This window comes from Hevea brasiliensis, chromosome 15 (assembly GCF_030052815.1).
Source record: "Hevea brasiliensis isolate MT/VB/25A 57/8 chromosome 15, ASM3005281v1, whole genome shotgun sequence".
Classification (NCBI taxonomy): Eukaryota; Viridiplantae; Streptophyta; class Magnoliopsida; order Malpighiales; family Euphorbiaceae; genus Hevea; species Hevea brasiliensis.
In genome coordinates this window covers 65,678,439-65,692,898 of record NC_079507.1, presented here as the reverse complement: position 1 = coordinate 65,692,898, position 14,460 = coordinate 65,678,439, and the positions used below count along the sequence as shown (strand labels likewise).

At 31.1% G+C, this 14,460-nt stretch overlaps 2 protein-coding genes and 1 long non-coding RNA gene across 4 annotated transcripts; 2 read left to right on the top strand and 1 right to left on the bottom strand.

Moving 5' to 3' along the window:
* The first annotated feature begins 5,225 nt into the window (after nt 1-5,225).
* LOC131173989 (uncharacterized) lies at nt 5,226-7,062 on the top strand. The gene is made up of 2 exons (XR_009144340.1): nt 5,226-5,539; nt 6,593-7,062. It is a non-coding gene; the product is annotated as an uncharacterized LOC131173989 (long non-coding RNA).
* Nucleotides 7,063-7,952: 890 nt separating this feature from the next.
* On the bottom strand, nt 7,953-12,198 carry LOC110643743 (uncharacterized). Of its 2 annotated transcripts, none has more exons than XM_058136601.1 (6): nt 11,692-12,198; nt 10,923-10,987; nt 10,790-10,819; nt 9,896-10,643; nt 9,419-9,694; nt 7,953-8,276 (listed from the first exon to the last, which is right to left on the bottom strand). In XM_058136601.1, the coding sequence occupies exons 1-6, from the start codon at nt 11,728-11,730 to the stop codon at nt 8,208-8,210; spliced, it is 1,227 nt and encodes a 408-aa protein (XP_057992584.1). In that variant the 5' UTR covers nt 11,731-12,198; the 3' UTR covers nt 7,953-8,207. The 2 variants fall into 2 exon arrangements, with proteins under 2 accessions (XP_057992584.1, XP_057992583.1); XM_058136600.1 differs by having other exon boundaries at nt 9,779-10,643; nt 11,692-12,148.
* A 582-nt stretch (nt 12,199-12,780) lies between these two features.
* On the top strand, nt 12,781-14,448 carry LOC110643763 (chlorophyll a-b binding protein 13, chloroplastic). Its single transcript, XM_021796241.2, has 3 exons — nt 12,781-13,067; nt 13,164-13,325; nt 13,810-14,448. The coding sequence occupies exons 1-3, from the start codon at nt 12,948-12,950 to the stop codon at nt 14,317-14,319; spliced, it is 792 nt and encodes a 263-aa protein (XP_021651933.1). The 5' UTR covers nt 12,781-12,947; the 3' UTR covers nt 14,320-14,448.
* Nucleotides 14,449-14,460: the final 12 nt, after the last annotated feature.

The window sequence follows — 14,460 nt, the reverse complement described above, 5'->3', positions numbered from 1 at the left end:
TCTCAGCGCACAACACATAATTACTTAAAATAAATTAATTAATTAATATTTTTTATTCTTTTCTATACATAATTTAATATATTTACTATTTTAACTATAATATACAACTATAAAAAGGTGTTTTAAATTATAAAAATAAGAACTCTCTTATCAAAAGATAAGAATGATTCTCTTGGATTGTACACTTTTTCTCCACTACAAACCAAGGACTTTCATTATGCTACAATGGGCAAGAGCCTTTTTGTAATAGATGAAAGTCAAAAAAAATTTTCACAATACTCTTGTTCATAATATTAATCTCCTCAATTTCAGGGGCAAAACTAGAAGATGATATTGGAGAGGGCCAAAAACAAATGTTGAAAAGAAATCAAATGAAATCTGATAAAAATATAGAGATTAATATAAAAATATAAAATATTAAGATATTAAAATTGAATAATATATAAATATGAATGAATTTTATATAAATTGTAGGGGTTGAAACATAAATAAAAATATTGAAGGACCAAATAATAATTAAAAAAAATACTAAATATTATAGATAAATTTTTAATTTTAAAAATTTTTAGGGGTAAACAGTAATTTTTTAAAAAATATATTAAAAATATATAGATAAATTTTTAATTTTGAAATCCTAAAGAGTAGCCAAGGCCCCCAAACTAATACTAGTTTCACCCTACTCAATTTTAATCTAGCTAGAAATCAAATTTAATTAAAAAATACTATAATAAAAGTTTTTTTTCAGTATAAAAAGTATCTTTTCATCCTATAAAAAAAATATTTATCTCATTTAAATTAAAAAAAAAAATCTTTTTCTATATTCCACTAAAATTTTGAGTTACAAATATATTAGTTAATTACTATTTTTCAAGTTGATTGTGTGTAAATGTAATTGTAAGTTAGAAATGTGTAGGTTCAGTTTGCTTCTATTCGTAAGTTTCTTTTGTACGATGAATAATGTACTAAGAAGTACTAGCAACTGGCATTCTTCAAAGTGAAGCTATTTAGGAATTGGGCTTCAACTAGACATGTTATTGCTCATATTTGATGTGATTTCGGGTCGAAACACATGAAAAGCCAAGTACGGCTGAAGTAAGAGGGAAATTAAAATTTTATCTTTGAAAGGAAATTAGAAATCAAAATCAAAATATAAAATATTAAAAAGTTAAAATTAAATAAAATAATTAATACAGAAATCGAAATAAAAATAAAAATATTAAAAAATAAACAGCAACTTTTTAAAAATACGTTAAGTATTATAGGTAAAAATTTAATTTAAAAAATTTTAAAGGGTAAATAATTTTAAAAGAAAGTAATATAATATGATTTCGAATTATTATATATCTTTAAAGATTTAATTTAAAATTATTTAGAGTAAAATAAAATTCATATGATAGATTTTAATAAGTTTTTGAAATAAATATTTAATTGAGTTGAGTTATATATATTTAAATTTATATATAAAATTTTAATTTTGAAAATTTTAGTGGAGCCATGGCCGTAGTTCCGCTTCTAGAGACCTGTGTTGATTATCATATAACCAATTTAATTGGAGATTTAGATACACCTTATGATGATGTGCCGAAGAACAATGTTAATAAATGTAAAAACACAAACACCAATATATAAAGGAATTTGAAATTTAAAAAAAAATATATATTATATCAATTTTTTTTTAACAAGCATAGATATGCACTCATTAATATTCAATATTATACTTTTTGTATAAATTTTTCTTATTTAAATTTGATTATTCGTAAATATAAAATACAAGATGTATTGTAAAATTTATTTATTAAATACGCGAGTCTCACGTAACTGAGTTTTATATCTATAATAAATTTGATCTAGATAATAATTTTTTCTTTTTGCACATATTAATATTCATTTAAGAAATTACAATTTTAATGATAAAGGTATATTTACACTTATTATAAAAATCGTTAATGTATTCAGATTAATGCAATAAGTAAATATATATATATATATATATATATTGTATTTCTCAAATTTTTATAATATAATAGATTCTTATCATTGAATTATTAATTAATGACTTTTTATATGATGAGATGCTTACTCGACTATTAAATGATGCACACGATATCATTTTTTAACAATTTTTTGTTTTTAAGAAGATGGGAAGTTCATAAACCTTTGTTTATAAAACAAAGTATTACTGGGAAAAAAGAAAAAAATAGAGAGCAGTGGTTAAAGCATCATGCTGACATCAATCTTAGCTATTTGAAGTTAGAAAAAATGGGAATTAAAATACAAAAATTAAAAAAAAAAATGACAATTTGTAGAAAAAACAAAAATGAAAAATCCAAATTATGATGTATGATTAACGATTTTATTCTATCCTGTCATTATTGGAATTTGTTAATAAAATACCTTGATCCATCTTATCTTCCTATTTTTAGCTAATAGCAAATTAGAGGAATGAATAGTGATTTGATTGGATGTGTAATCCTCATCCTCACCTTGTTTCTTGTTTCTCTTGCATGGTGAATTAGTGATTAATTTAATAAGATGATCTTATTTTACATTGATTTTAATTTTTCATACTAGTATTGATGATTAAATATTAATTTTGATTAGAAATATAAATAAGTCAGTGATTAATTATTCAATGATGCATCTTACAAGGTATCATTTTAGACTCGATGGCAAGCTTCTTTCTATATAATTGAGTTAAATCAATAATATCAACTAATGACCTAACTTCAAATCTAAGAAAGCTATTACCACCATATCCGAAGAGTCCTCTTTATTTTACTAGTAAAAAAAGCTTGTTTCCCTTATATTAAGAACCTTTTTATGACCTCTATATTTTTTTAATTAATTTTCTTCTTAGTTAAAAAAATATAATTTAACGTAATATCCTGATAATAGATGTGGATTAGTTTAATTTAACATAAAAAAACATTATTTAGATGAAAAATGACATAATAATTTATTTAAATTAGAGAAACTATCCTCATCATATAATTGAAATTTGAATCAATTAACTGAAAAAAAAAATAAAAAAGGGCGTAGTGGATCTTCAACATGAATAAAGCCATTCATATATTTTCTTCTTATTTTTTGGCTTCATATATAAAAGATAGAAAGTGACAACTTAACTAAAATTCACGAAAAACAAGATATTGTACTACATAATATAAAGGCTACATTGGATTTTCCAATTTATGTTTTTATTCATAATAATAAATTTCACCAAATAAATCCCACTAATAATTAAAAAATTAAAAAAAAAATTGAGTTTTCACACGAAGCCCTACCATTTTGGCCCCCCATGCATTCTCTCCTTCAACAAACAAACAAAAGGAAAGGTTATAACTTGCAAGTCAATAAAATTAATGAGCCTCATTTTCCATGCATGTTAGTTAAGACACATAATCATGGGTTTAATTAGCTATTTGACAAATATATAATTATGAAAAAAATTAAACTTCTGCTCTTCCCCATCATAGAAAACTTTAAAATTTTATTTTGTTTCATGCTATTTGTGAAAGTTGCTTTTATTTTATGTCAGTACTATAAAGGCATATAGAACGAGAAAAACTTAATGAAGAAGAGATCAACCACAGAGACTACACAAACAAAATCAACGCAAATGTCAATTTCATGAGTGGGTTGATTTCTTTATTTGACTATACAAAGGATGAAAATAAAAGATTGATTTAATTAGACCTATAAAGATATTATCTTAATTAATATTTCAGAATGAATCATTTCGTATGCTTCCTTAATTTGACATTTCAACTTACATAATATAGCATGCATGATTAATATTTCATGCCAAAAGCAAGCAGACACTCTATTAGCAGAAAGTTTCAATCTTTTTCTGATTGTGTGTATCGTATTTTAATCTTCAATGATTTCAACGCATCGATTTGTCGCAATGCAACTTAGTCCGATTCTCGGACATTTTCCGATTTGAGTATATACATAAGCATGACGAAACTATCACGTCTAAAATTTCAGGGAAAAAATAAAAATATCTAGAAGAAGATGATAAGACGATAAATCCGTCTACCTGCACCCAAAAGTTAGAATTTTTGGCTTCTAATCTACATTTAATGCACTAAAATTAGTGCTTCACTCACTTATAAAAAAATGTTTTATATTAAATTTAGGAGTGTGATATATATATGAGTAGTAATGAATTTAATCTGATCAAATATATAAAAATTATATATTTAATAGATACATCTTATAATATGTATCATGCGTATTGTGTTATTGATAGATTAAATTAAAAAAAAAAGATAATATATATATACTGTGAGCATTGTGTAATTTGCTATTCTAATCACTCACTCAAGCGTTTAACGATGTTTTCGTAATAAATTTTAAAAAAATCATTAATTGCTGACTTGAAAATATAATTTTTGTGTTGAATATTAATATTCTTAATTATTAATATTTGATTCTTTACCGACTACCAATTGGTTTAGTGAGATGAGGCGCTAGGTTCCTTAAGTAACGTCCACGATTCGAATTCTGCCATTGTTGATAGATCAGACTGAGTTGGAAGGGTCATCCCCATAATGGGTCTCTGCAGTACCCGATTTGGATTAGTCGGCTAGTGGGCCGGACACCGGTTGGTCTAGACCGAAATTTTTTTTTATTTTTTAATTAATAATAATAAATTACTAATATTAAAAATATTAATAATTTATTATGAATATACGAAAATTGACTTGAAAATGTCATTTGCTATAAATAGAAAATTATTTTTAAACTGGTGAATTAACAATTACAGCTATTTTGTACTTGAAGAAATAAAAATTATTATAAATAGATTAAGATCTAATGACTAATGTAATGTCGCGGAATTAGAAGTTTATGTTTAGAGGGATTAAAAATAAATATTAAAAAGAAATTAAATAAAATATTAATAAAAATATAGAAATTAAAATAAATATTAAGAAATTAAAATTAAATAATATAAAAAATATGAATGAGATTAAATAAAAGTGCAGGATCAAAACAAAAATAAAAGTATTGGAGCTCTCCGCCCCTGTGTCAGCCCATTTTCAAATCTCAGCTTCATCACTGCCGGCCCAGGTTCCCCTATTGCGCCAGACAGCCCATTGATGGTGGACTAAAGAAAAATGAGAGAAATAAAGTCATCAATGAATTAAAATCGTAAAAAAATAATAAATTGATAGATTTAAAAAATCATAATTAATATATTAACAATATTAAAAAAAAAAAGATTTCATATAGAAAGAATTATAATACAAGAAGATAGGAAAGATAAAGTGACAAAAAAATCCATAACGTCTCACTAATTTAAACAATACGAAAAGGAGGTACAAGTTGTAAATATGAAAAATATCAGGGATAGTATAGCACAAAAATGAAAAAAGTTGATCCATTTTCCCTTTTGGCGTCCTGGTCAATGGTCATGGTTCTTTGAAATTGCCCGCCACCGAAAATCACTTTCCTCTAGCTCTGCCTTTGCTCTCGACCTCGCGCTTCTTTCAGCGAATAACGCACTCCTCTCTCCAATTCCACAATCTGAAAGGTAAGAATTTATTTTGTCGTACTCTAATTCTCTCTGTATATCTGTACTTCGTTTATCGGGCTTTGGTTGTTTCCCGAGAAAATCATATAAAACTTTAACGCGTTTGGACCTTCACTTAGCCCTTGGCTTGGTCCCAGAACTCATATTACCTTCATTAAGTTCTGTTTCATGTAAGTTGTCTAAAATTGCTATAATTTAGTTGTAACATTTTCCTGTCATTTACTGTAGCAATTTTTTCGAAGTGGAATTTGCACAAGAATTGGGCAACCCCATAATTCTCTTTAGGCAATCTCTCGTGTGCATTATCTTTGTTAAGGCTTGAATACAGTATTGAAAAATAATGTTGATATAATGATGGTGGCACGTATATTTCTTTCTAGCTAATCAGAGAGGCCAAAAGGGATTTGTGATATTTGAGTTTTCAGAAGAGGTTATAGATGACTTTTAAAGGGGATAGCTGATTTCTAGCTTGAGGACAGCTTTTGCCTATTCTTTCTGTTCTAATCACTTGATTGATTGCTGCCACAGTGGACATAATACCTGTTATTGCTAGAGAAAGCGAATACCTCTGCATTTCTCAAAAAGGAAAAAAAAAAATGTGAATGCCTCTGCCAAACTGTCAATGATTTTTCCTTGATGGTTACCGGGTTAAGTGGAAATCGTCAATTTCTTAACAGGAAAGATTAAATGATTATCCTTTTGTATCTATGCAATCATTGCTATTTCATATTTGGAATTAGGATGTAGTCTGTTTGCTCCTCAGCTTCATGTGAACCTTTATGGGATAGCGAATATTAGAGTAATCCTTGTAATATCCCGAAACCATTTGTTAGCACATGTTTTAGGAGAATTATCAGGTATTCAAGGTCATATCAGAAGGGGAAATACTGAACTGAACTTGTTTGCCGAATTGCTCTCTCAGAAATTACAACTCCCTTTGTTATAATATGGTGTATGAGACGCATTATATGTGTGTGGGTCTGGGTGTGTCTTTACTGGTTATTGACATTTTATAGCTGTACATGAACCTGAAAATATATCCATTTGTTATAGGTGACAAGGAATTATGGAGCTTTAAGTAGGTAAGGATAAATGAGGTTCAACAACCCTATTACTAATCCGGTCAAGTGCCTGGTTTGTTATTGTGACACACTAAGGAGACCCATTAGGTGCATATCTTCTAGGAAAGTATTGGAGGAGAGGGAACTAAACAGAGCATTTTTTCTTCTTAGAACTGTGAAATTTTGCTGGCTGCATGCTTTATGTTTATTTTTGAGGGATGGATGTCACTCTTTGATGATTTTGTATAGCATTGACACATGAGAGATCATATATCTAATATGATCTGATTTCAGCGTAATCAAGGGAGCCTTGTGCCTATGCTGTGACTTCTATGTAGTTTGAGAATTTATATTGCCACTAAAGTAACTACGTTAAGTAAATTGGTCATCGAAATGTAAAGCAGTTCTATGTGATTTAAACTCCAAGGTTTTTACTTGTAATTGAACACTGTGTTTGGATTATGGTTTGAGATAGTTTCATATTGTAAGGTATGGTTACTCTATATGTTTGGAAAGATTATTTCTAAAAAATGGTGGTTTGGGGGTTGTAATTTGATGATTTCCTAATTATCATTTTACCATAGCTTTTCAAACTACTAAATTGTTGATTTGACATGATTTAGAATTTTTTTTTCCATTTTATCCTGCTCAATTTATAAAAGTCTAATTATATAGTTTTAATATTTTATATATTTATAAGATATATTTAATGATTAATTAAAAAATATATAATGTATATTCAATTATTATTATTATAACATTATTTATAAATTAATATTTTATTTCAATTAATATTTTTAAACTATTTATACATTTAAAACAATAATAAAATGTATTTTAGTAATTTTTATATTTATTTTATCATGCTATACTATCTAATCAAACGAAAGAATGTTATTAAACCATGTGTATTATATCATTTTTAAAACATGTTAACAATAAAAACTAGACAATACAATATTATATGATATAATATATTAATAAATTAAGTTGCATTCAACCCAATCAGGGGGAAGTGATGCAGAAACATCCATTGGATTTGTGAAATTTTTATCTGGTGACTTGATCTGGAATAGAAGAAACATGAAGCTGAGAGAGACATGTTTACTGGATTTCTCGAGTTTTTCTTTTTTGACATGGGAAATGATTTTGTCAAATTATTGAAAAAAAAAATAAAAAAAGAAAAGAAACGAACACGCTGTAAATAACTAAAGTTGAAATCGCCTCCAATGAACATGGCTTGCAACATATCCTGCTGAAGCTGATGATACTTGGTTCATCATTTAAGCCACCATTGAAACTGTTTTTCAGTTTTCCAAACATAGGTAGGAGCTTCCATTGATGCTCTATGATACAGTATAATTATCAATGAAATTTACTAAAACATTAGAGTAACAATGAGTTCATGAAGGCTCAAATACAAAAATATCGAAGAACGAGTATTTACAAATGAAAGCCAAGCGTGACAAGGGACAATAATACCAAAATTTGCCCCTGTAACCCGTAAATTCAGCCTTGGAAGCGACGGTAATGTGGACTGTTTTTCTCTGTAGTTAGAGAAAGTTAAGAATCTATGTACAAACAGATGATTATTCTGCAATGCTTGCTCATCGAAGGTAGATCCTCTGAGCCGCATTTTTTGGATGATTACCCCTCTTTAGACTGCTGATTTTTTCCTGCACAAAATAAGTTCATGGAAAAATCAGAAATTGAGTGAAACTGTCACAAAAATGGTGTAGTGTAAAAAGTTCAAGTTTCTTAATGGTATTCTTTTTTTTAATTCAATAACATCGCCGTGAAGACATTGCATTCTGACTTGAAAAGAACTGTTGTCTCTTGAAGCTCCAAAACATACCACCAGAATTTACAGCCAAATAAGTAATTTTCAAGCGTTTAAATAGACCAATGCGGCAGCATAAAAGTTTAAAGGGTCGTTAACCTACAGAGCTGTGGCTATGGCCTTTTCTGGAGGCAGAAGAGTTGCTCAGGGACAAGGGAAAAGGGGTGATTGATCAATCTAATTTGTCTCAGCAGCAACTAAATCTAACCTTTACTTGCATGTTAATTGTGATATGTGAGAAAAATAAAAATAGATGGACAACCAACATTCTTTCAGATAAAAGCCAACATGACTGAAAATAGTTTATTCAACAGTCTCCATTTAATTGTCCAGAATTTCTGGGAAGGGTGGGAAGCCTAACAGAAAAGTCCAACTGCGCATTTGTGAATCTAAACAAAAATAGAGCCCAAAACTTAAATTAGAAAAAATAATATTTCCTATTGTCCTTGTAAATAAAAAAAAGCCTGGGAATAACTTCTAGCAATAAATCAACTTCATCATACTTCTAGCATTACTTTAACTTCATCATGCATAAGACTGTTTCCACAAGGTATAAGAAAAAAAATGCAAACAAAATAAAATTTTCTTATAACAGAAATCCCAATTAAATTTCTAATCAACGGAACACAGTTGCCCATTTCAGATTTTTCTGATTGGGTGCACTATTAAGTTGAAGAATAAAAGCAGAAACTTTGATTTTAACATTCTTTGAGCTCTAACATTATTTTCTTCAAGTTCCCGTCAGCCTAAATAACCTAAAAACTAGTCATTGAAAGTCACAAGATGGTTTTATGTTACTTAATTTAAGATTAGAAAGTTTTGCGTTACAAATTGAAGTTTAAATACCTTACTGTTACACAGGCCTAAGTTGAGGTACTGTCTGTATAATTTACCCCAAGTTCAATCATATAGTTTTCAGAAAAGAGTAAACAAAAGCAGTTTTTTGAGGCTACACAAATGATAATCAATGGTATTTACCTTTGGGCCAACCACTCTTGTTCTATCATACTTTAGTGGAACATTCTGTTTTGCCTCCTTCCGACCACTAGCTATGACTCCAGTAGCATCGTCTCCATGACTGAATTTTTGGCTCAAGGGCACTCTTCCTGTTGCATTCTCATTTCCACCACCCACCAATCTATTGTGCCTACCCACTGTAACCTTCTCTTTAGCTTTTGTAACACCAGCCAATGAACCTTGTTCGTTAACCCTATGCTGCAGCAAAGCTTTCACGTGCAGGGTCTGATTTTGGACCTGCAAGAATTTAGAACAACTAATATGCTTATGATGTTTTATGAAATTGTAACACATGTGTTCTGAAATTTTACACTCTATAACCTTTGACTTTGCAACTTCTTGATGGGCTGTCTTTGAAAATGTCCCTTCCCTTCTAACATTGCCAACTCCCATTTTAACTTGAACATTAGAAGCCTTGGACACATTACAATCTTTTACCTTGTTCTTTGTTGCTCTAGTCATTCTTGCTCCATTTCTGCTATCTGGGGTGCATTCTTTATGCTGCACCAATGCAAATGTAGAACTCTTAAAATCAAAGTGATGGTTCGAAGATGATCCCTTGCTAGATTTGCCAGACACAGAATTGTGACCTCTTGATTGCCTCCTACTATTATTATTAAAACCCCCCCTTGATGCTTGTCTTGTAACACAGCTTTTCCTAAGGCTAATCCTCATTGCTGATAAAAGTCCACTTGAATAACCAAAAGCTTGACTTGATACCTCCAGGTTTCTTTGCTGTGGTTTCTGACCACTCTCAGAAGTAATGGTGCTTGTATTGCTTTCACCTGCCTTATCCACCACAGAACTTGAACTACCTTCAAAGTCTCCATGATTAGATACAGCTTTCAAACCATTTTCTCTTACATTTTCAGTTAAATCCTTCTCAAGAACAAAACTTATTTTTGACCTTGAAGTTCTATTAGAATTTATAAAGCTTTGTTTGGGTTTTATTTCCTTGCCAGATCCTGAATTCACCCATGAAGAATTCCCATTTAAAACCTTAACTGGATGCTGCTTATTCAATGAACCAGATTTGTTGCTTGCACAGTGCTTGCCCCTGGATCTTGAAACTGAGGATGGAAGCTTAGGTGAAGATGGCCCCTTCAGATCAATGTCAGATGACATACTGCTCTCACCAGAATGAGCAAATTGTGCTTTTAGCTGATGAGAAGAACAGTGGTGGAACCTGAATATCATATTGATTAAGCTTTAATAAGCCTTATTATTTCACAAGAAAAAATAATCCCATGGCAGAATGGATAACTAAGAGAAACATTAAAAATTTCATAACTAAATAAGAAAACAATTAACCAAAGGAAAGAAGATGCTTACTCATGGCTAGTATAAAACCACCCATCATCACTGCAAAGTAGCACAAATAATATTAGTTTCACAAATATAAAATTCAACTATTTCTGAGAGAAAATGGAAGTCTAAGTTTGTAGGCAATTACACAGACACTTACATGTCTTGGTAATTAGATTTTGCTTCTAGGGTAAGATCTACCCACATTGGTGCTTCAATTTCTTGCTACATATCAATCAACAATGATTAATAAGATAATTCAAGATAATAAAAAAGAAAGTACCAAGGGCCATAATTTTGGAACACAAGGTCTGTGATTAGTGAACAATTAAACATGAAAAAGAAAATAGCCAAATATATGTCATAAATTTCCTCAATTTGGTTGGTATAAAAAAATTATGGAAAAGAACAGATATCACAATTTTATTTTGGGTAAATATATTCTGAAATTTTCCAGTTTAGAAAAAAAAAAAAAAAAAAACTCGAATTGTTTTACTTTTCCTACATTCTCCCAGAGATTCAATAAAGCTTAAAACACAGCAGGCATATTAACACGCTCCTTGACAAGAAGATAAAAACCGTACAAAAGAAAATCAACAAAGATATGACATATTATATAACATGAATATCTCCCATGATTCTATCCAAGACTCAGCAGTGCCAACGAAAGACAATTAGCAGAGATGTTATTTAGAAACCAATCAATAACACAGCAGAAAAAACACTCAAGAACACATCCAAAAATTGCAATCAATACCTGATAAAAACAGACAAGACCACGACAAGTACACATTAACCCATATCAAATATGTGACAAAATCTACATACAAAATAAGCCAATGCGTAATCCGTTAAACCTTAATAAACACACCAGAAAAAAATCCCAAATCCCCAGCCCACAAATCTTTAAAACAGTAGAAGGACGTTACCAGAAATGCCCAGTGATCTTTGGTATTCTTGAGAGCCATTTCCGCTTTCTTTGAACTGGCTTAAGCAATGGAGAAGAACACTCAACAGAAAAATTACGAATGTTGTAGCGCCTATGCCCTCTTGATTGAATTTTTAAGGGGCAAATCCTCCATTTCTAATCCAATGGGGTTTTTGGCTCCTTGGCTCGCTTCCTTCCTTAATTTACTGTTAAAAGCTGTCATAACAGAAAACCCATAATAGACATGTCTTAAACGATACCGTTTATGTAATGGCCATCCGTTTCCTGTACATTTACCGTTCCATTGGTTAGCTATTACCGGAGGAGGATGTGGGACCCATGAATTGAACGGCTGTGATCTCTTATGATGTGGAGCGTGGTAAACTGGTGGTACATGAATATGGTTTTCTCGCCTTTCTCGATGCTGTTATTATAATAATAATAATACACAATTCGACCGTTGGTGAAATTCGAAATACTGAAGAGAAGGAAATAGTGCTACTGTCACGGGCTGTCTCTTCCGTACCAGGAAAGACAAATAGCATAAATGGATATCCAATCTAGGATATAGATAAAGACTTAAAGAGTGACTTCTTTTACATATCAAATAATCGAAGGAAAAAAAAAAAAGGGAGACTGATACATTAATTATTCACAATTTTAGAATTTTAGTTATTTTTTATGGTAAATTTTAGTATTTTTGATATTAAAATAAGGTGGAGATTTTAGTAATTCATTAAATTGTGGCGGTAATGCAAAATGCTATAGAATATCCCAGCATCATTAAAAAAAAAAAGAATCTAATCACATTTTTTTATAATTACTTTCAAATTTAACATCTGATAATTTTAAAGATAATTCTAATTAAAGATGATTCATATTTAGAATAAATTTTACATCTACAAAAAAACTTGTAAAAAAATGAGTGCGCGCCAGATTGAAGATTTTTTTTCTCAGTTCAAAACCTTAGGAAGAAGAAAAACTAAGCTTAGACAAGATAATATGTGGATAAAATGAGATGAGTTGGGAGATACTTAAAATCCTTTATTGCTTCCTGATTGGTTGATTGAAACCCCAAAGATCCCCACCACCACTTCCATCCCTTGCATTCTTAGCCACCCATTTTTCTGATTCTCATTTCCTTGTCATATAAACTCAGCACTTCCCTTTCTACACTCTTCCAGGCTGCAATTCTCTACCCTTCAAGAGATACGAACAAGTTGCAACTGAGAGTACATTGGAAAGGCTTCCAAGGAAATGGCATCAATTGCTGGCTCCAGTACTATGCTTAGGCCAACCCCATTTCTTGGCCAAAAGGGGTCAAGTGCTAATCCTCTTAAAGATGTTGTCTCTATGGGAAATGGCAAATATATCATGGTATTATCTCTCTCTCTCTCTCTCTCTCTTTGGCTTTGTGTTTGGTGATGATGGGATTATAATAATGATGCGTTCTTGTGTATGATTTTTAAATAGGGGAATGAGTTGTGGTATGGACCAGACAGGTTGAAGTACTTAGGACCCTTTTCAGCTCAGACTCCATCATACCTGACTGGAGAATTTCCAGGTGACTATGGATGGGACACTGCTGGTTTGTCAGCTGATCCTGAGGCCTTCGCCAGGAACAGGGCTCTTGAGGTAATTGATTGGCTACCTCAAAACATCTTATATTGAACCTTAAATTGTCATTAGCTGCTTCTATTGAGCCTAATGATCGGCTACCTCAAAACATCAAATACGCAACATAAATAATTAATTAGATTGTAATGTGAATTGTGATTTGTGGCCAAGGGGCGTCCCAGCAATAAAAGCTTGAAAGTCCTATCTAGATATTTAAGGGCGGATTGGCTCTCTATGGACCAAAAAGAAGGATCTTTAACGAACAACTGTGATAAAGACTATTAACTACGTTTGTTGAAAGCAACATTTTATGTGTCAAATCGATATCGGCCTCAAAATTATTAGATTTGAGTAATAAAATTACTGCCTCCTTAATGGAGGCTGAAAGAAAATTTCCGTTGGTTCAATAACACACTCCTTTGTACACTATTATCATGTTGCGTGATGGATTACAATGTGAAATTAAGATGTGAAAAAGTAATTATTGTGCAATTTTTTTTAGGTGATCCACGGAAGATGGGCTATGCTTGGAGCACTAGGCTGCATCACACCAGAAGTACTAGAGAAATGGGTTAGAGTGGACTTCAAGGAACCAGTATGGTTCAAAGCTGGAGCTCAGATCTTCTCAGAGGGTGGCTTGGACTACTTGGGCAATCCTAACCTTGTCCATGCACAAAGCATCCTAGCAGTGCTTGGATTCCAAGTAGTCCTTATGGGACTTGTCGAGGGATTCCGCATCAATGGCCTCCCTGGAGTAGGAGAGGGCAATGACCTTTACCCTGGTGGCCAGTACTTTGACCCTCTAGGCCTTGCAGATGATCCTGTTACATTTGCAGAGCTCAAGGTGAAGGAGATAAAAAATGGCAGGCTAGCCATGTTCTCCATGTTTGGTTTCTTTGTTCAAGCTATTGTAACTGGAAAGGGTCCCCTGGAGAACCTCTTGGACCACCTTGACAACCCTGTTGCCAACAATGCTTGGGTCTATGCCACTAAGTTTGTCCCTGGATCATAAATTGATTTGGAGTGGAGAGTCTGCCTAGGGTGTCATGGTTCCTGTACTTACAATTTTAAAAACTTGACCATCGTTTGAGTTCCAATGTAAATTTTAATTTGAAGGTGTTGCTCGTCTTCTTTACCATGATATCTGTCTTCC